Source organism: Lycium barbarum, chromosome 12, assembly GCF_019175385.1.
Source record: "Lycium barbarum isolate Lr01 chromosome 12, ASM1917538v2, whole genome shotgun sequence".
Lineage (NCBI taxonomy): Eukaryota > Viridiplantae > Streptophyta > Magnoliopsida > Solanales > Solanaceae > Lycium > Lycium barbarum.
In genome coordinates, this window is record NC_083348.1 from 92,296,429 (window position 1) to 92,316,981 (window position 20,553).

General features: G+C 35.6%; 3 protein-coding genes across 7 annotated transcripts; 1 reads left to right on the plus strand and 2 right to left on the minus strand.

Moving 5' to 3' along the window:
* The first annotated feature begins 2,634 nt into the window (after window positions 1-2,634).
* On the plus strand, window positions 2,635-7,147 carry LOC132622766 (probable ubiquitin-conjugating enzyme E2 18). The gene is made up of 6 exons (XM_060337429.1): window positions 2,635-2,795; window positions 2,899-3,002; window positions 3,210-3,312; window positions 3,845-3,908; window positions 6,490-6,578; window positions 6,778-7,147. Exons 1-6 carry the CDS (start codon window positions 2,766-2,768, stop codon window positions 6,871-6,873), a joined length of 486 nt encoding a protein of 161 aa, XP_060193412.1. The 5' UTR covers window positions 2,635-2,765; the 3' UTR covers window positions 6,874-7,147.
* Window positions 7,148-8,082: 935 nt separating this feature from the next.
* LOC132624983 (folate transporter 1, chloroplastic) lies at window positions 8,083-14,368 on the minus strand. Of its 3 annotated transcripts, none has more exons than XM_060339749.1 (11): window positions 14,154-14,363; window positions 14,001-14,077; window positions 13,111-13,187; window positions 12,130-12,220; window positions 11,451-11,541; window positions 11,119-11,192; window positions 10,797-10,910; window positions 9,419-9,490; window positions 9,213-9,233; window positions 9,019-9,086; window positions 8,083-8,531 (listed from the first exon to the last, which is right to left on the minus strand). In XM_060339749.1, the coding sequence occupies exons 1-11, from the start codon at window positions 14,278-14,280 to the stop codon at window positions 8,402-8,404; spliced, it is 942 nt and encodes a 313-aa protein (XP_060195732.1). In that variant the 5' UTR covers window positions 14,281-14,363; the 3' UTR covers window positions 8,083-8,401. The 3 variants fall into 3 exon arrangements, 2 of the variants coding, with proteins under 2 accessions (XP_060195732.1, XP_060195733.1); XM_060339750.1 differs by having other exon boundaries at window positions 10,797-10,907; window positions 14,154-14,362; XR_009576601.1 differs by having other exon boundaries at window positions 8,490-8,531; window positions 9,019-9,118; window positions 14,154-14,368.
* A 1,101-nt stretch (window positions 14,369-15,469) lies between these two features.
* LOC132624984 (uncharacterized) lies at window positions 15,470-18,553 on the minus strand. Of its 3 annotated transcripts, none has more exons than XM_060339752.1 (2): window positions 17,768-18,553; window positions 15,470-15,841 (listed from the first exon to the last, which is right to left on the minus strand). In XM_060339752.1, exon 1 carries the CDS (start codon window positions 18,375-18,377, stop codon window positions 17,769-17,771), a length of 609 nt encoding a protein of 202 aa, XP_060195735.1. In that variant the 5' UTR covers window positions 18,378-18,553; the 3' UTR covers window positions 15,470-15,841; window position 17,768. The 3 variants fall into 3 exon arrangements, with proteins under 3 accessions (XP_060195735.1, XP_060195734.1, XP_060195736.1); XM_060339751.1 differs by having other exon boundaries at window positions 15,470-15,923; window positions 17,768-18,552; XM_060339753.1 differs by lacking the exon at window positions 15,470-15,841 and adding an exon at window positions 16,467-17,215.
* Window positions 18,554-20,553: the final 2,000 nt, after the last annotated feature.

Genomic DNA, 20,553 nt, shown 5'->3' on the forward strand with positions numbered 1-20,553 from the left:
TTTTTAGATAATCTTTTTTTATTTAACATATATATTCATGCTTTTAAAATAATATAGATTAACAATTCATAATCATTTACAACTTGTTTGGATGGTTGTTACCTATTGTATTATATTGTGTTGTTAGTTTAAATACAATGTTTGCTTGATTGTTACTTTAATTTTATTGTATCGTATCGTTAAATACATCGTTATGTAATGACGAAAGGTCCTATTTTTATGTAACGACTGATTTGGTCCTATACAATACAACACAATACGATACATTATGAAACAATACATAACAATCATCCAAACAAAGTGTTAACAAAATAATAATTCATTACCAATCTACTTCTTTCAATTCATAAACAATATTTAACAACTAATGAATTCATAATCAATATTTAACAAAAAATCAATTGACAAAATAATAATTCATTAACAATTAACAAATTAACAACTCATAAACATATAACAAATTAACAATTCATAAACATTTAACAAATTAACAATTCATAAACATTTAACAAATAATGAATTAAAAAAAAAAGGGAACAGTGGCAAAAGCCAGTGCCCAGTTCGATCAAACAAAAAAAAAATTATTATTTTTTGTTTGAAAATTAACGACGATTAAATGTTAAACATGCGTACAATATAATGTATATAACAAATTAATAACAAAAGTTCATAGTAGAAAACCTTAATCGAATTTTTTTTGTAGAGTTGTGTTAATCGAGCTGTACGCCGCTTTTTCCCAGAATTCGAGCTTAGAATCTTGCTCCTCGACTTGAATATACCGAGAATCTAAACTTTCCCGACGAAAATTAATAGAAAACGACTTTTTTTGATGTGGGAACCACCTTCAAATCGCCTCCAATGGCGTTTTTTAATTATTTGTTTTTGCCACTGGAGGGACCAGTGTGGAACCTGATGGGATTTTATGTTGGGTGATATAGCGCAATATTTTACTGCGCTATAGGTAAGAGAAATTTTGGTTTAGCGTAGTAAAATACTGCGCTAAAGCACTTAACAGCTCTGTCACGGTTAAGTGCTTTAGCGCATTATTTTACTGCGCTAAAGATAGTTATGTAACTTTTTTTTTTATTGGGGTATTTTGATTTAAAATGTTTTTTTTTAGTATCTATTTAAAAAAAATAATCAAAAACTCATAAACTTAAAGTATTAATTTTGTTTCTGACTCTCACCAATTCCAATCGGCAAGTTGATGATCTTATGCTATGTGCAGCGGGACCGGACTTAAGTGGGACAAGTTCTGTTCTCCTTTGTCATTTCATTAAATGGTCAACTTATACTTTTTATTGTGTCCACAAAATGGAAAATAAACTTCTACCGAAGAATAGACATGCTCAAACACACATTCTACAGAAGACGGATTCTCCCCACATGTCACGTTCTCATTTTCTGAAGTTTCTGTATTGAGATGCTCTTTTTTCTTCTCATCTTTATTTAAACTATCTAATTTATAGTTGTAGATTATTTCAAATAAACAAAAAATAAAAAACAAAGGGGTGGGGGGGGGGGGTGGGGGGGGGGGGTGGGGGGGGAGGGACGACTATGGGTGAGGGGAGAACAAGATTCCTTCTGTCTCAAATTATTTGTTGGTTTTTTGCTTTACACGCCTCATAAGAATTGTTAATTAGAACAAATATTTGATCTAGTTTATCTTTATTTATGTCTAAATTATAATATTTTTTTCGTTAAATGTTTACTCTTTTTATGTGTCATTTTTATTGATAAAAAAATTTAAATATAAAATAAAGAAAAAATAATTAATTATGCCTTAAACTTTTAAAATAACAAATAATTTGATAATACTATTTTTAGTAATCAAAATAAATAATTTAAGAAATAGGAATTGTGTTTTTCTCCAAAAAAAAAAAAAAAAAAAACAAGAGCACGGAGTAATATAGTGTACTTAGACGGTTTTGCCGGATAAATAAATATTGCTCATATTGTTTGGTTTATCAAAGCATAAATCACATATCATTCTTTATCCCTTAAGTGCTTCATAGTTTTTTAGTTTAAGTCTCATTTGAACTTAATTTCTTAAATTTAGATGATAAGCACCCTCCATTTTCAATCCGAAAGTTGTGAGTTCGAATGATTAAGGGAGCAAAAGGAGAGCTTCTGATCGGAGGGAAAAAAAACCTGATTCGCATAAGAAAAAAATAGAGACAATAATTTCATAATTAAAAGGAGTAAAACATATTTTTCCTCCAATCTAATTTTTGTGACACCGTTTGATCACATACATAATTTGAGAAAGCTTTTTCTTTTTAAAAAAAATTATCGTCTAAAATAAATTTTAAATATTTTCATGATTATTAATAATCTCATTAAACTTAAAATGAGAATCACAAAATCAAATTATCTTTAAATATTGAATATGACATTCTTTTTAAGGATTTTTTTTTTTTTTTTTTTGTAAAATTACTACACATACACATAAACTAGGACAACGAAAATATTATTAACTTACGAATATGAAGAATTTTTGTTATAACGCTGAAATCCAATATATTTACATGGTAACTTAACTAATACTATATCATTAAATATTACTAACATCCCTTTCACATTAATTTTTAAGTAGTTAGCTAATCCACTAAATAAATAAAGGAAGAAAAAAGTAAAAAGGCGGAAAGTAATAAAAAACACAAATACAAGTGCCAGAGAAAAAACCAAAGGGAAGCTGGGCCAATGAATACCTGATTTTCCTATTCTTCTCTCCTTCAGTTCTTCTCATCGACTTCGTCTTAGCCATGACCAGCTCCTCTGCCTCCTCTCGCAAGGTTTTCTTTCTCTTTTTCCTTTTATGCATATGTATATATGATCTTTTCCCTCTATTTGACCCTTTGTTTGTGGATGTGGGGTTTTTGTTGGATTCTTGATCAGACGTTAAGCAAGATAGCATGCAATCGACTCCAGAAAGAGTTGGTGGAGTGGCAGGTCAACCCCCCTGCTGGTTTCAAACATAAAGTCACTGATAATCTTCAAAGGTATAACCTATTCTTGTTTTTATTAGGTTTTTTTTTTATTTTTTTTTATTTTTTTATGGTTTTCACTGAATTTCTTGGTTACCCTTTTAGCCCACTGGAATTTATGATCTGTGGTCAGTAAAGATTCTTTGTTAATTTTTGCTTTATGTCGAGTAGAGGGTATAGAGTTAGAATAAGTTTTGATTGATGTGGTTCTTTGGTGAAAAGGTGGGTAATTGAAGTTAATGGTGCTCCTGGAACTCTGTATGCTAATGAAACCTATCAGCTTCAAGTTGATTTCCCAGAACATTATCCTATGGAAGCTCCACAGGTGAGTACACTTTGTACCTTTTTTGATATGGTAACCCTAGCCCCCCACCCCAAATCTACCAACCCAGATCCAAAGAGTTTTTTTTTTTTTTTCCCACTTCACACTCCTGGGGACTTGGAGCCTCAGAGAAACGGTAAAGTTGTCTCCGTGTGACCTATAGGTTAGGGGTTCGAGCCGTGGGGTTAGCCACTAATGCTTGCGTGGCTGTCTACATCACACCCCTTGGGGTGTGGCCTTTCTCCGGACCCTGCTAATGCGGGATGCTTCCCCTTGGGGTGTGGCCTTTCTCTGGACCCTGCTAATGCGGGATGCTTTGTGCACCGGGCTGCCCATTTTACTCTGTGACTTGAACAACCAACCTCATAGTTGGAGATGTAGGGCCCTCTACACTATGCTATCACTCCTTTGTCTACTTAATGGTTGATACCGATTGATGTTATTCTCGTATGGGGGGTCTAAATATCATTGTTTCTTATTAAGATTGTGATTGAAACTCATATCCTACTTATTTTGGCTGACTATATTGATGCAGGTGATTTTTGTGCCACCAGCTCCGCTACACCCTCATATCTATAGCAACGGGCACATTTGCTTAGGTAGTTATATATGTAACCAAATATCATCTATTCTTACTACCATGAGTAGTTTATTAATTTGGTCATTGTATGTTGTTTAAACATTCGATTTTCCATGCACGGTCACGTGGTAAATGATTTGTGGTGCATACTTGTTTCACTGTTAAAGTTTAGATGCTTGGTATTATGGTGTGCGAAGTGGTTTAACGATCTTTTTTCTAAGAATTGGTGTGAATGGTAGATTGCTGGTCAATGTCAATGACATTATTGCATCGTCTCAGTGGATTTTTCTTTTTATTGACTGATTTTGATTCAAGTCCAGTTCTATTTGTTTATCCGTACCCTAAGGGAACAATAGTCAACATCCGATATTAAAACATAAATCTTTTTCTTATGTAAAACTCTCTTTGCTAGGGTTGATAACACTCTGAGTAGAATGTTATTTAAACTTGGTCAAAAAGAGCATCCCCTGGGTCACGGGGAAATCTCTTGTACTTCCTTTGAACAGATCCAGTTTGGTATCTGAATAGGCTGAAATTACAATTCTGAAACTGCATAAGCAAAGAGAAAGAGATTCGTACTACTTATGTATATGTATGCCTTTTCATTGGATTGTGCGTGTAATAACTGCTTCTGTGATGCTCTTTCTGGTAGGAAAATCTTTTTCTTTTCCTTCTTTTTAATGTAATGCTGTGCAATTGTTTAAGCGCTCGACAGGATCCCATTCTTTAAGAACATTATCACTACCAACGACAACGTGTACATTCTTATTGTTATTTTTTTGGTAACCGTGGTGTCCGGGCCAGCTTGTGCGCACCTCGACCAACATATACATTCTTATTCTCAGAGTTCTGTTATGAGAATTCAGTTTTTAGGTTCGTTTTCGATTTTCTGAAAGAAAGAAAAAAACCCACCAAATTGAAAAATCAAAATTGTTGAGATATAGTATGCAAAATTTATCTAGGATTACTTGATCAAAATTGTCCGTGCGGCTTGAATCACCAACAAGATATGGTTTAAGGCTTCAGGTGGCTTCATGTTATGTATCCTAGGTTCCCAACACTTGACAAGATCTCCTTCCTTAATAGTTCTATCACTACCAAAGATAACTATTGTAACATTTGTCCTTGCGGCTTGAATCACCAACAAGATATGGTTTAAGGCTTCAGGTGGCTTCATGTTATGTATCCTAGGTTCCCAACACTTGACAAGATCTCCTTCCTTAATAGTTCTATCACTACCAAAGATAACTATTGTAACATTCTTATTTCTGTAACATTTGTGAAACTGAGGTTTTTTGGCTTGGTTATCAGTTTTCAGAAAGGGGAAGCGAAACAAGAACGACTGAATAAACCAAAAAAAAAAAAAAAAAACTGAGATATCGTCTGGAAATTTACGAGGATTAATGGCTACGCACATGGTTCTGGTCATTATCTATGAAGCTTGAATCACAGACAAAATGTGGTTCAAAGCTTCAATTTGCTTTCGTTTCTTAAGTATCATGGCTCCAGATAAGATTAGGAGGTCTCTGTGTGTGTGTTTTGTTTCTGATGAAGAAAGAGGTCTGTGTGTTTTAAGTTAAAAAAGATATGAGTAACTAATCTTTTGCTGTACCTTCTTGGTACTTGCTTAAATATAATTACCATTACTTATCAAAATGATATGAGTAAGTAATCGAACCCTTTTCTTTTCTTTGTTGGGTACACAACATTTGAACATTAACAAATTGCTCCTTGGTTTTACCCCACCCTAATCTCACGAGCCTGATAGAGACGACCGCATTAATCTCTAAATAAGCTTCTCATATGTTTCATCTGTTCTTTCTAAATTTGAACTTTCTTGTGCATATGTTAACTAAAGCATTGGCTAAATCCAAAGTTCCTTGCCTGAAATGAAATTTTGTACCAAATAAACTTCAATATCTATTAGAGAACCCATTCACCTACCTACTCTTGTTCACCTCTAAGTTAAAGTTGTATTTATGTTTAACAAATAATATTGAATCTAAATTCTCTTGTGTTGACATGGCCGGTGATGTCATTGTCTTATCACATATTACCCTATTCAAACTGAAAGGTTTTTCAAATACACTGGGAATTTTTTATAGAAATCATATTCACATAACCATCCTTAAGTGACCTCTGGATTAGTATGGTGCTGAAGAGAACTTTTGAATTCCATCTTCTTCAGTTTTTTTTTCTTTCTGTAGTTTCTTCCTGTCATGCGGGTTTGCAGAAATCATATTAAGTGACCTTTGGATTCGCAAGGCGTATAAGAAGAAAACTTTGAAATACCATCTTTAGTTTCTCTCTGTAGTTCCTCCTGTCATGCTGTTACATAGCTGATTTTTGTTTATCCTCTGGGTAAAAAGTGAAAGCATAAACGTCCCATACCATACAGTTTCTCCTGTGATGCTGTTATATGGCAGTCTTTTTGTTTATTCTCGGTGAAAAGTGAACACTTAAAAAATCCATGTGCAGTTTGCTAATTGGTGTGCTAGCGCTAAGCTTACATTTCATGAAAGATTTTTTTGACATCTCATAGAAATTGGATATGCATCATCAGAACCAGCAATTGACAACAGCTTCTTCATGTCTTGCAGATATTCTGTATGATTCATGGTCTCCTGCCATGACGGTCAGTTCTATATGCATCAGCATTCTCTCCATGCTGTCAAGTTCAACTGTGAAGGTGCCTTTCATGTATTCATATTAATGTTAATTTGAGTTGATTTGATAAGATGCACCATGCGAAAAGCACCTTTATTCCAAATATGTCAGGACCTATTTCTTCCTTGTCTGTTTAATTATGTGATGCACCACATTGTTCTGCCAAGCTTCTCTTGCTTTATTTTAGTTTTAGTTCTTATTGGTTCCCATCACTTGTGCAGCAACGCCCTGAAGATAATGACCGCTATGTGAAGAACTGCAGAAACGGTAGATCTCCCAAGGAAACCAGGTGGTGGTTCCATGATGATAAGGTGTGAAGGGTGTCCATTTGACCCTTAAGCCAACATTGTTGCTTGGGCTTATTTTAAATCAAATGCTTATGGACAAACAATTCTACATATCCGTGGCCACTGCAAATGCATAACCTATGTGTAGCAAATTGGCCTCTACTGTCCAATATTTGTAAATGGAGATGATTTTCCTTTTGAGCTCCTTGTGCAACATTATGTACTCTTATGAAAATACACTACAGCCTAATTGATACCTCATGAAGAGTTTTCTTCAGGCATCTAAACTGCAAGTTTGCATTTACTTTGCTTTGTTCTGATTGGTGACTGTCTTTTCCTGAGCCTGCTGAGTAACATCAGGTAAATGATAGGAATGTATCTAGTTCTTTGGACCTTCCCTCCTCCTGTCGTCAGTTCTGTCTGCAATAACACAGCTATGCTTATGTGCACCCAATAGTGTCGTTTACTGGTCAATGAAAGTGGGTAAAAATCATGGGAAATAAGGGTTCAAAAATCAATAGAGATGAGAAATACTAGGTGATTTCTTCTCATCGACTATGTCTTGGTGCGCAAAGTTATCTAATACTTGTGCTAGTGGTAGGCAGTAGGTATTCAATGAAACAGTTGAGGTTAGCATAAGCGATATTGTCGTATTCAAAAGGGGAAAAAGGGAATGGGAAAAAAAAATTATTTCCGCAGAAACTCATCTGAAATCTGAATAGTTTGATCTTCTTCGTACTTGTACCGGCAAAGATACAAATCTCTAAGCAAAATGCATGATTAGTTTGATGTCAATATTTGTAAATGTGTCGTCCTAAACCAACACATTAATTTGTTAAAGTTGCTAAAACATGCATACTTCTGTCTATTCCAATATAATAATAGCTACTTTAGTCAGAATCCAAGAAAATCAACATTAGAGAACTGACAACTGAAGTTTTGAGGCTGGAATGAAATTACTACTCAGAATTAGGATTTCCCTTCTGTTCATTCCTCGACACTCTTTTCCCCCCCAAAAATGGTGGCATGTACAATGCAACTAAGACTTCCTTTCTCGCTTGAAATTAAAAGGCATCAATATTGCGAGGAAATAGCAACTAAAAGAGATTTTCCAGGAAACATTTTCTTTGGAAAACATTTTCCTTTGTACCGAACACACCCTAAGAATGAAGATCAAGCGAGAGAGCAAACTTTGATACATCTCTTCGAGTCTCCCTTTCAAACAGCCACAAACACGCATTAAGTAACAAGGTTCACATACAATATTATTAGATGTCAAAGATAGCTTCCATCTATTATTCTTGCTACAGCAGTAGCTTCATGAGTACTTGAACAAAGACTCAAAAAGAATATTTCTTTTCTGATAAATTACAAAGACTAGAATATTGTACATCAGCCAGTAAATGGTCTCCTTTTTACATTCTCCTTAGCATCCTCCTGATCCTGATTCTATTTGTACTCCTGTCAAACTTGTGAGTACTTTTTCCAGATATCGTTTCACTAGTGTAGAATCCTAATGGCTACAACATGAATGGGAGGCAAAAAGGATGTAAAAGAACTAATACTCTCTCCTAAATTTTAGCAGGTTTAGGACATTCTCATAGACAATGAAGGTAATTGAAGCTGCAGGGACATTTTTCAGCACGTTTGGGGTGATACCTCTGTAGAAGCCTCGTACGCCCTCAAACCTGCAAGCTCAAAGAAAAGAATAAGAGGATAAAAAATCAAGGAGCATTTTTACCAATAAGGGGGTTCTACTTCTCTCTTGTTTTACGATTTTTAGATGAAGGGAAGAGGCAGAATGGAAGAAATTTAGGATTGAGAGAGGACTTAGAAAATTTGAAACATTTAATTTGCTTCCCCTGCATATCCTTTTGAATTGAAGTATGCTTTTAAAGAGTTTGATTTGACTGAAAACCTTTTTCTAAACTTAATGGTCTTAAAAATGAATTACACTGTCAGCATAGAAAAATTAAACCAAAGGAATTTTGAATTTCTTCAGCTTTTGTTTATTCTCAGTTTGATTCTTCTCTGATACCGAGCCACGTTAAGAGCATTAGATGTACTTGTATTTAGATTCTGAAAGCATTTCAATATAAAGCAACTCAATGCTTGGCGTTCGTGTACAGGTAATCAAGTGCATCAGCTGTAAATAAGGCTGAAAATCATCCTGACCTTGCAGTTTCCTTCACAACATGCCAGCTATCCATGTATCTCGGAACTCCACTTGTACTTGGTCGTTGCTATTCAAAGAGAAGATAGACCTTTAGCTACTCTACAGAAATCAAAATCAAGAGCCACTAGATGCTTGTCTACTGGGAAGAGTTGTATCAAGTGTCACATAAGGCAGTAATATGAAAAGCAGTTACCTGCAATCGGGATCGCACAACCTGAAATGGTTGCATTTAAATTCATTATCAGTTAAAGAGAGAAGCGAGGGGGCACAGGGTAAAAGATTGTTGGAACAAATAGGCACTTTTAGGCGGGTGCTCCATAATGCTCTCAAAACCATCTGTCCCCGAACCCATGTTCCGAACAATAGAGAAAAGAACAAACTTTTACACCCCTAACATACCTGAAATGGGTATGTCGTAAGAATGGCTGCCAGCTTAGAAGAAGCTCCTAGTGTTGCATAGTCAACTGAATTCTGTGAAAGAAACTAGGGTATCAGAATGAAATGCTTTATGTTGAAGAAGCTCCTAGTGTTGCATAGTCAACTGAATAGAAAAGTTTTTGCTTACAAGATTTCCTAAGACACCTAATTAATGTTTTTGCACAAGTACCATGGCCAAGTAACGAGGCAAGGGAAATGTAATACTAAGGGATGGTTTGGTATGATGGATAAGCAAAAATAGTGATGGGACAAAAATTTAGTACCACTTCATCCTTTGTTTGGTTACTAATCTTGGGATAAGTTATCCCAGTATTAAAAATAGTACTGGGATAACTTATACCCACCAGAGGGTGGAATAATAATCCCGGGATAACTTATCGCAGGATAAAACAACGAATTGACTAAAATAGCCCCGAGGTTGAATAATAATCCTTCCCTTTCCTCATTTCGTTGTCTATTTTTTCCATTCTGTCTATTCACCTTGTTGAATCTATCTTATTTTAAAACTAGTTCCTGGAGCTTCATCTGTAATGACTAACAATTGAAGCCTTTGCGTAATGAACACATTATGCATGTTCTTAGCAACTTGGCAAATTACAGGTTCTTGATCCCTTTTGCTCTTCCTCTAAATGTTGCGAATAGTTGTGCAATGTTTGTTGGATTCTTGAATTTGGAATGGTTATATTTCAGATTGCCTACCATATAAATCCAAAAGAGTAAAGGGAAAGAGGTTTGTTCTAATGCAAAACAATGCAAACTTAAGATCATAAAAGAACTATAAAGGGCATCAAATTGACAAAAAGATAAGGGAAAATGTATCATGGAAAAGAAAAAAGAAAAAAGAAGAAGAAAGAAGTCAGCAGATATATTTAAAAATTAATTGATGTGTTTCAAACGGATAAAGGAGCAAGAAGAGGGGAAATTTAGGCATTTTAGGTTAAATAGGGTGGAGGGTATTTTTGTAAACAAACAACTTCTTCTAAGAAATTAAACAATGCATGTTAATTTTAATACAACATACCAAACAATGAATAAGAAATAATCCCAGTATAACTAATCCTAGCATAACTAATCCCAACATAACTCATCCCAGTATAACTTGTCTTCAAACCAAACAACCCCTAAGAGTTGGACAGCGTATTCTCATCTAGGCCATTTACCCATTAACTTTAAAATCCTGCCCAATCTGTACTCGTTCTTTATCAGTCTAACCACATCTGAATTCCAATATCTAATAATACATACAGGGATCATTTTTGCTGGTCATCCAAAGATAAAAACAACTATCTAATGGAATTACATCCAAAGAAAGCAATAAACATTGCTTTTAGAGCCTTACCAACAAGTCAGCAGCTGTCGCAAGAGTGTTTTCATTTTCCTGAGCTTTCGAGCTAACAAGAACTTTGCGAAATTCTTCATATGCCGTGAACTGAATAGCACCATGTGTAACCTGCTGAAGCAACAACAGACCAGCATGTTTCATGAATGAAGGGTTACATTTCAGCATTAAATTGGTTGTATATTGTTTAGATAATCTATCCAAAAAGTTAAATAAATTATGAGGGTTAACTTTGAAAATTTACGTCAAGATAAGAACACATTCATTTACAGCCTTTACAGAATGAAATATGTGCAAGAACTGAAGAAAATGGAATTCTAACCAGAAATAGGCCTGGCATAAGCCCCTTGTAAAGTGCTCTCCATCCTTCTTCTTTGATTATGGTTTTTAAAGCATCTGAATCAATCCATAAACAACAAAATTCCTATGAAGTTAATAAGTAGGATAGTAAATACAAAAAAGGCCAGTTGGATAACTGAATGTGCATGCACATAGAAAATATGGCAGAAATTGCAATGGAACCTACAAAAAGAGGATACAAAGGTAGGAATTCTTATACAAAATTAAGATGGAAAGAAGTGGTCCTAGTGCTAAAGTTAGATGAATACACAATGAAACACGATGTTGACAAGTTAATACAAGAGTGAAACAGACCATGAAATCCGGTGTATGGACGTATCTGATTCGGAGTCTGAAGTTGCAATCTTGTTTTCACAAGCCAAATAGGGTTGGTGCAAAAACAGACCTGAATTCCAACAAGCACACCTTTTAAGACATGATATAGTCTTCATATTAGAGGGATGTCTTAAAGTTACTGAAATAAGCATGACATATTTCATTCACCTAAAGATTAGCATGTCAACCTACTAAGTGATCAATCCGTTGTCATCATAACTGAAAAAGGGGGGAAATGTTGTCCATAAAAGGATCAACACAATCAAATTTGTTTGTTTATAAGATTCTCCAGTTCCTCTATTTAACTAACACCTAAGCACACACATTTTCTGGTTTGCCAATGATCGAGGGGAATCAATAAGTTCTATTTTTCTTTCTTGGAGTCCAAAAGAATAGGTTTATTACTCGACCTTGCCTATCTTTGAGAAAAAAAGGATTTTACACTGGTAACTCGTTTAACAACAGTGAAAGTAAGGGATTCATTACCAGCAAGACAACTATAATTGCACGCCTACAAGGACTATTACAGCAAATAAAGAATCAGATCCTCCAACTATCTATCTTTGACACCCCTTCCAAAAACTGGTCAATTGAATGCTGAACATTTGAACCCATGAACATGCATTGTTCTTTCATTAAAGCATCAGTGACTACTGACCTGTGCTCCTGCTTCTGCAGCTGAAGCAAGGTGAAGGCCTGGACTCAGCTTCTCCCGGTTTCTCAGATACCTTTGCTTAGCCTTGCTATAGCTACAGAAGGAAAATTTCAAAAAAAATAAAAATATATGAGTTAGAGAAAGATGTCTCTCAAGCCTAGAATGTAAGAAGCATCAAAGAGAGAGCAACCTAATATGTTGACTGCTTCTAACAAGGAGAACATTGTCTCTTACAAGCAATCCCATGTATGAAATAATGACTGTTACCTCTAAGTCTCTAACTTACATGTAATGGATGTAGATATTAATATTAAGTGCTGTAAATTCAGTGTGAAAAACAGTAAAGTAAATGTATGTTAAGAAATCATTTTTCTGTTAATTGATAAGTCAATGGATTATGTTAGCAGAATAATACTTACAGATTGTCAATCATTAATTGACTACACGAGATCCAAATGAAACAATCAATCCACTGATACTGAAAGACTCAATGGGATACCCCTATGTTATCATTTCTAAGTGTAATAGATTTCATAGATATAATAACAAGCTCTATCAAATCGAGATTTGTTCTTTCACTATATTTTGATATTTTTATCTCCTTTTTATTGCTTCACAAAGGGGAACCCAAATAAAAATAATAAAATAGACCAAACTGAAAAGGGGAAATCCCTTCAGGTATTGAATGAGACTAAATGCTGTTTTGCATACTCCTACACAACTTGCATAGAGCAAAAACTTCACAGGAGAAAGAAAAAAAAAAAAAAAAAAAAAGAGACTCACAGAGAAGCCTACTGCGAACAGGAAGACAGCTAAACATGCAAAAGGAAATTATGTTTCCCAGAAATGGTTCCAAAGGCGCTTTGGAAATCTGGGAAATGAAGTTCAGTATTTAACCATTTCCAATGAAATAGTATTATCAAGGACATTAGTAGAAGATGTTACTTACAAGAACTTTATCAAAAAAAAAAAGATGTTACTTACAAGAAAAAATATAAACCCCATGAAATAGTTGACCCAAGAACCGCAGGGTAAAAGCCAGCATAAAGTCCTCTAAGACCCTGATGCAAAGACAATATGATAACTTAACAAATCGGTCATATTGGTGGAAACATGAGCACATATATTAGCAATAAGGTAAACATTCAACAATCAGCAGCATAAAAATTCAATAGTGGGCAGCAAGGAAAGGAGCTTCATCTTCAAAAGCATATGTCAGTGGGATGTTTGATTGTGATTGACAGAGTGTGATGGAGTTTCTTACTATGATTATGTTATAAGGCTGAATAATTAACTCTACCAGTGAGAACAGGTAAATGAAACAAGAAAGCATTCAGTCAAGATTTGCAGTAAAACCGGCGTGTCCAAGCTGGTGTGAGCACCACCATCTCACTCCACTCTTGACATTCAAATAAAGGACTTAACCATATTTATAAGAAATCAATTAACCTATCTTTCCAGTTGGAGTAGCCATATACAAACTGTAGTAGGATATACTTCCTCTCAACGGTTCCAAAATGATTCTTGAGTCAGAAAATGGATATTGGATATTATAATGTGGAGAATTCACGAAAACAACCATAAAACTCCATAGTTATCAAATATACTAGCGTCCAGACGAACATGGCCTCATTTCTCCTTATAAGGATGCTTACCAAAAACAAGCTATTTAGATACATTAAACTATGTGCCGAATCCTTATAGAGAATCGAACCTATTCGTTTGAACATTGTTTTTTCCTGAAGCTGATATTACCAATTTCGGAAGTCAAAGTTTGTGAAACTCGCATCCATAACAAATTGGAGTATATGATTTGTTATTCGAATCAAGAACTAGAAGGAAATACATATGTAGGAAAGAAAGAAGAAAGAAACCTCAGTTCTGGCAATGGCAAATAAAGCGTGAGGAGTGTTCCTATAGGCGGGGACATTGGAGATTCTTCCGTCGTAGACTATGATATTTACAACGAATCAAAGCTCCATATATAGAGAATAATTCATTAGCAATAATAGGAGAAGAGTAGTTACCTTGGAACCTGGTACGAACAACGTCAAGGGGATGTGAGAAAGTAACGGTGGCGAGGCCAGCCGCAGCGCCGGCGGTCGCGTTCTCCCATTGCCAGTCTGCCGACGGCAAACCTGCCATCTTTTTCATGCCTTCGTCTACCGTTGGCTACGCGGTCACGCCTCCTCAGAAATTGTGGGAAATTTTGCTACTCTCTCGTCTTCATTTATTAATTTTTTAAACTAAATTAGATTAAATTAATTCAATAGTGTTTATAATTAAAATTTAAAAACTAATGAAAAGTACTACTCCAGTAGATACTACAAGTTATAATTATGTGATAAAAAATATATTTTAAAATATTCATCAAAGTGCATATAGTTTGACTCTTAAAAAAACGAAACATAGCAACTAATATAGGGTAATTTGCACAATTGTCCTTCAAAGGCGCTGGTCTTTAATTTTTGTCCCTCAAATTGCTGGTATTTATTTTTTATCCTTTGCTTAAAAAGGTGATCAAAAATATCTTGAGGTTCTGGATTCGAACACCGCTCAGTAAAATAAAAAATAAAAAAAAATCGCAAGGCATAAGTTTATATGAAACTATGCCTATTTGCTATATAGTTACATTAGAAACTATGCCTATTCACTATGTAGATACATTAGAAACTATGCCGGACACGGCAAAGATTTCTGTGAAACTACATAGAACCTATGCCTAAGGCATAGTTGTGAAATTAAGGCAAAACTTCATTTCCACAAACCTTTACCGGACATGACATAGATTCCATGTAACTTCGCCGAATAGACATAGATTCATAGAAATATATGCCTTGCTAAATTATTAGTTTTCGACTCTGGTAGGGATTGAACCCAAAATCTCTAATGCGAACAGAGTACTTTAGCCCATAAATTTTCATTAAATAAGAAGTAGAGGTAAAAATTAAAGATCCGTCCGAATTGAGGGACAAAAATTAAAGACCAGTACGTATGAAGGGAATCCACGCAATTTTTTGAATATTTACAACTGCACTATCTTGCATTTTGGTAGCAAATCACTAAATCTTGCGAACCACTTAGACCATCTAATCTAATCAAACAAACCATTAATTTCTATTTGGTGTATTGTTCAAAATACAGAAACAACCCATCCTTAATTTCTTCGGATATAATGAGAATTGTCCATGCATTGAGTTAGAATACCATGAAAAAAAGTGTAAGAATGACATTGATAACTAGACAATTCAAGAATTCAACAAGAAGATCATGGCGGGAGGCAAGACACTATAAGTTCATCTACAATGTTGTCAGTTTCCTCGTCTATAATCGCAAAGGATCACAACCAAGCAATCATCATCACTCCTGTCTATTAACTTGAAATGTGAATTAGAAACAGAAAAGTCCAATTCTTTCACTGTGTGTCAACCTTGTCATGATAATCTCAAACCTCCGGAGCCTAAAAAACTTAAATAAAAAAGTACAAATTGGTCTCTACTGGAATGAAAACTAACGCATGGTCGCAAAATAAACGGTAGTTTTTTCAGCTCATAACCTATCAAACCTATAACATTGTGCATCCATATTAAGATGTCAGTTCAACCAAACAGCACTACAATGTCCCAGGAACCTTCAAGGTCTCCTTTATTTGAAATAGAAAAGATAGCCACTGGGCTGGTTAATATGCTTGCTCAGTAACCATGAATCTCCCATCCTGAAGCATCACCAAATGCAGATTCTGTTACAAAGTCATGACCTCTAAGCTCCCAAACGTTGCAAAGATACAATCAAGGAATCTGTATAAGCACGCAAAGAAAACGTAAGCACTAGTGCTTCCCAAGTCATTCATCTTTAATCTCATAAAGGAAATGAATGATATAAGTAAAATCCTTGGCCAATGAACTGCGTCACAAAATAACTACAAAAATGTAATGTGGTTCGGTTGGTTGAGCATGGGGTTTTCATATGGAGGTCTCAAGTTCGAAACCACCTGCCTACGACAGCAGGGGATTTCCTTCTGGGTCGAGCTCGTCGCACGAGGCTTGCCTAGTGCAGGTTATCTCTCCTGTGTGGTTTGCAAGCTATTGCACAGGAGCTGGGTTTACCCTGTGCGCACTCAAAGGTAGCCGCTGCAGGTTCCCATGTCATAAAAAAAAATAAAAAAAAATCTTATCTCATCTTCCCACTCCCATCTCAAACAGTTTGATAGACGAAGGTTAATCCTCCATGAGACTATATCTTAGTGTTAAGTATCTAAGACGTGCAGGTTAATAGATGTTATTCACAACAAGTAGATATCTACATGACTAATTACACGGTATTTTGCAAAAAAAAATAAAAAATCAACAGTGTGTTCTCTTAAAGAAAAGATAAACGTGACCATCTTTAAACAAATCAAATTAGATAGATATTGATGGTCCAATAGTAAACATCAGCTACACACTGAGTAAATTTAATCACATGGGAAGTAGAATTTCTTTTGGTTCCAAAACATCAAATAACGGAACATGCACAGTGAAGTCATCACCCTCTTAATTCTCCCATTTGGAACTCTGATAATATTTCCACCATTCACTTTTTTTTTCAGCCAGTCCCATTCAACTATTTTCCCCTAAAACTAATAAGAGAATCCCCAGGTAATCGAAGACCTTGCATTGTCTTCAACTTCAAGATGGGCTTGAGAAACATGAAAGAGAGCTTCAGACCAAAGGGGAGCACTGGCACAACAGTAAGAGTTGTTGCCGTGAGGTCAGGAGATCATGGGTACAAGCTGTGGAAACAACCACTTGTAGAAATGCAAGTTAAACGATGTCTACAATAGACTCCTGTCGTTCCCAGATGCATAGACGGAGTTTATGGCATCGGGTGCCTTCTTATTTAACAGAAATTCAAACCACCCAAGCTGTGTAATCAGCCCCTTTGAGATACATTTACAAGATACACATCACAAAAAATCCACTAATTCTCCATCAGCCAGCAGATTATGCCAAGGAAGATCCACATTTCATGCGTAACGTGCTAAAAAGAAAAGAAGATGACAACTCTAGTAAACTCAAGCTTCCCCCACCCCGATAACAATAAATTGTACCTACAATGTATATTGTATAACAAAGTTTCAGCACTAGTCCAACTTATGCTTCCATAATGTATATTGTATAACAAAGTTTCAGCACTAGTCCAACTTATGCTTCCATGTAGGTTTGTACCATAATTTTAAACTAATTCATGAGATACAAAGGATTGCTAAAAATACAGGCAACCCCCTATATTACCGTGGGCTGATATTAGGACATTGAATGGACATGCTTCAAAATTGTCATACAAAAAAACACATCAAGTAACCAACATGTGGGATAACAGAATCACACTGCTCAGGAGAGCAAGAAATATAGCAAGTATCATGTGTTTCGCCAAACATCATAACCAATTAGAAAGCAATAACCTTGCTTTAGAACACATAACAATTTTCCAAATATATGTAACACAACCAAAAATCTTTAATCTCACAGTCTCTATATCACAGCAACACAAAACACAGTAAGAAATATCGGTCCACCTTGGCTAATTCCCTATTACAAGAGCTCCATTCCTGATTCAAATTCATTAGCAACATTTCAATTCAAATGGCATAAACAATTACCTCACTCCATTGTAACTTTCGCTCCAACAGCTTTCATCTTCTCAATAATTTTCTCCCCCTCCTCTTTAGTAACCCCTTTCTTCAAACTAGCTGGAGCCTTTTCCACCAACTCCTTAGCCTCTTTAAGTCCCAGATCAGTAAAAGATCTCACTTCCTTAATAATCTTAATCTTCGACCCAGCATCAAATCCCCCTTCAAGTTTCAAATCAAACACAGTCTTCTCCGCTTTTTCTTCCGTCTTTCCAGCACCTCCAGCACCCTTTCCCTTCATCCCTCCAGGGCTAAATCCCATTCCAGGCATCATCATTGCCATTACAGGCATTTCCTCAATACCCATTTTCTTCCTTAAAACCTCACTCAAATCAGATACTTCCAGTAATGTTAGACCTGAAATCTCATTGACTATAGCTGATACTCTCTCTGACGGGGCTGGCTTTGATTCCTGAGCAGCCGTTGTGAAATTTGAACAGTGGGTTTTGGAGAAAGTTTGAATCTTGGAATGCGGAAATGGTCTGGAGTGGGAATGCACATAAGGTGTTTGATGATATGTGGAAATGGTTCTGGAACGGCGAGACAAAGAATGAGAGATTAATCGATTGAAGGACCTCATGATTAGTGCAGAGCTTTATGTCATAAGAGATTATTAGGGAATTGATTGGACTTTGTAATAGTGCCGGAGATGGTGATTACGGTGGCGACCCGAATATGGGAGAAACGCGAAGGTTGGGGAAGTGAGGTTTTAGGCCTAATACATGGGAAGTATTAACTTGGGCCCCTTAGGTTGTGGAAATGTTTTTCATGTCTTATAAGTTTGAGACTTTACAGATATTCCCGTCAACTAAAGATAATAGATCATGATTTTGTTCCAAAATTCCTGCCCATCCGGCCATGATTTGAAATCATGTTGATTTGACGTTTGAAATTTTATTTGAAAATGCAATTTGGATCTCAGAAGTTATACTTTTTCTCATAAACACCCCGCAGTTTATCAAAACTTCATCAATGCTTATGATTTTACTAAATGAGCAAACTATAGTGTTACGTCCCGTATTTTTATACATTGGGACAACCCGGATTAACTATGATAAATTAAGGCCAAGACTATTCCGGGATTTGAAGTCGGGACTTTTGACCCTTGATTTTATTTTGAGACATAAGTTATATATGAAATTGTGGGCATTGAACAATTAGGAAAAATTGGGACCACAATTCATAAAATTGGAATTAAAAAAATCTTGCAAAAAGGGGCACTTGGCCGTGTGGACTTGAATGGTCCCACACATTGTTGTGGCCAATTTTAATTGGTCCAACACATGTGTGGGCCATAAACAAGTGGAGATATTTTGTGGGACTTAAAAGATGACTTTCAAGTCATCTTTCTTCATTATACACTTAGCCAACAAAAAAATCAAGAAGTTGGAGAAACAAAACCCATGGCTCTCGGCCAAACCATAGAAAAACCAAATCCAAATTGAGCCGTTCCAAAATTATTTCCTTGGTACAAATCAACTATTTTGAGGTCCCTAAGTAGCGTGGAAGTGTTATTTGGGTCACCCAACTATTCGTTGTGGCCATTTGCAAACCCTAGCCTTCTTGTGGATTGAAGAAGAAAGGTGAGTTCTAATCTTGTCTATGTGTTATAAATGTTGTATGCATATTATAGTATGTCAATATGGATGAAAAATCATGAAATGTAGTATGTTGGAAGTTGGGTCGTGTATGGTGTGTGAAGTTGTGTAAATGGGTGTTGTGACTAAGTGAAGAATTAACTCTATTTAGTATGCTAATTGTTGTAGGGTGAAGAAATGAATGAGAACTATCGATGTATGTATATAGGTGGGTATGTAGCTGTGTATATAGCCTCCAATTTGTAGCAAAGAATGAATTAATATCGCTTAGCGTCGAAATGGTTGTTGTGATGACTTTTATGTTGGAAATAAGAGTTTAATGTCCCAAAATTGATATGGTAAATGTGCGGACTGATTTGGAGAATTGGCACACTTAATGTAATCTTTATTTATGAGGACCATCAACATATGTATATGTGTAGTGTGGACGAATGTGGGTCACATAATATGCCGAAGACCGCATTAATATCGCTTAGCGTTTTAGTTGTCGCCGTTATGAATTCTAGTCGAAAATGAGCATTTTAATGACTCAAGATTGATGTTGAGATTGTGTGGGCTGATTTGCTTGCTTGTTGTGCGTTTGACGTAATTTGTATATTTATGAAAATGACATTGTTATATTGTGGATTGTTGATACAAAACATAAATTGAAATTGAGGAATGTGAAAGGAGGGCTGTTCTCGGTTTTTGGGGGCTGTTTTCGGCCACATTGGATTAAATTATCGGATTGTTGGAAAAATTTTGTGAATTGTTTAGAATGTCTTTGAATATTGTTGGTAAAGATTCGGGTTGATAATTGGATGTACGAGCGATATTGTGGCTTGAATGTAAGCCGTCGAGTTAGTTATTATGAATGTTGTTGAATGATGAAAAAAAGAGTATTAATGTAATATTGCCTTTCGAATTGATTATCGATGTTGCTAGGTTGGTTATTGTGGTTGTTGTTGTTGATTTTGAGCGAGATAAATTCTCGGGTTGGCCTATTTACAGGGGAAATGCTGCCGAATTTTCTGTAGAATTTAGAGTTAGTTTGGAATAAATAAATTGCTTAAGTGCCTATGGTTAATATTGGATATTCGTTGGCATATTTGTAGGCCTTGGGGAGCCCGAGGCGTAGATTGGGATTAACTTTAGATCGGCTAGCTTGGAGGGCGTTCG

Excerpts from the sequence above, each read along its gene's own strand:
- LOC132622766 (XM_060337429.1), top strand. The coding sequence starts at position 2,766 with ATGACCAGCTCCTCTGCCTCCTCTCGCAAG. Across the intron at positions 3,003-3,209 it reads GTCACTGATAATCTTCAAAG|GTGGGTAATTGAAGTTAATG; the intron begins GTATAACCTATT and ends TTTGGTGAAAAG. Across the intron at positions 6,579-6,777 it reads TGTCAAGTTCAACTGTGAAG|CAACGCCCTGAAGATAATGA; the intron begins GTGCCTTTCATG and ends TCACTTGTGCAG.
- LOC132624983 (XM_060339749.1), bottom strand. The coding sequence starts at position 14,280 with ATGAAAAAGATGGCAGGTTTGCCGTCGGCAGACTGGCAATGGGAGAAC. Across the intron at positions 12,221-13,110 it reads TGGGGTTTATATTTTTTCTT|CTATAGCAAGGCTAAGCAAA; the intron begins GTAAGTAACATC and ends TTCCTTCTGTAG. Across the intron at positions 9,234-9,418 it reads TTACGACATACCCATTTCAG|GTTGTGCGATCCCGATTGCA; the intron begins GTATGTTAGGGG and ends CAACCATTTCAG.
- LOC132624984 (XM_060339752.1), bottom strand. The coding sequence starts at position 18,377 with ATGAGGTCCTTCAATCGATTAATCTCTCATTCTTTGTCTCGCCGTTCC.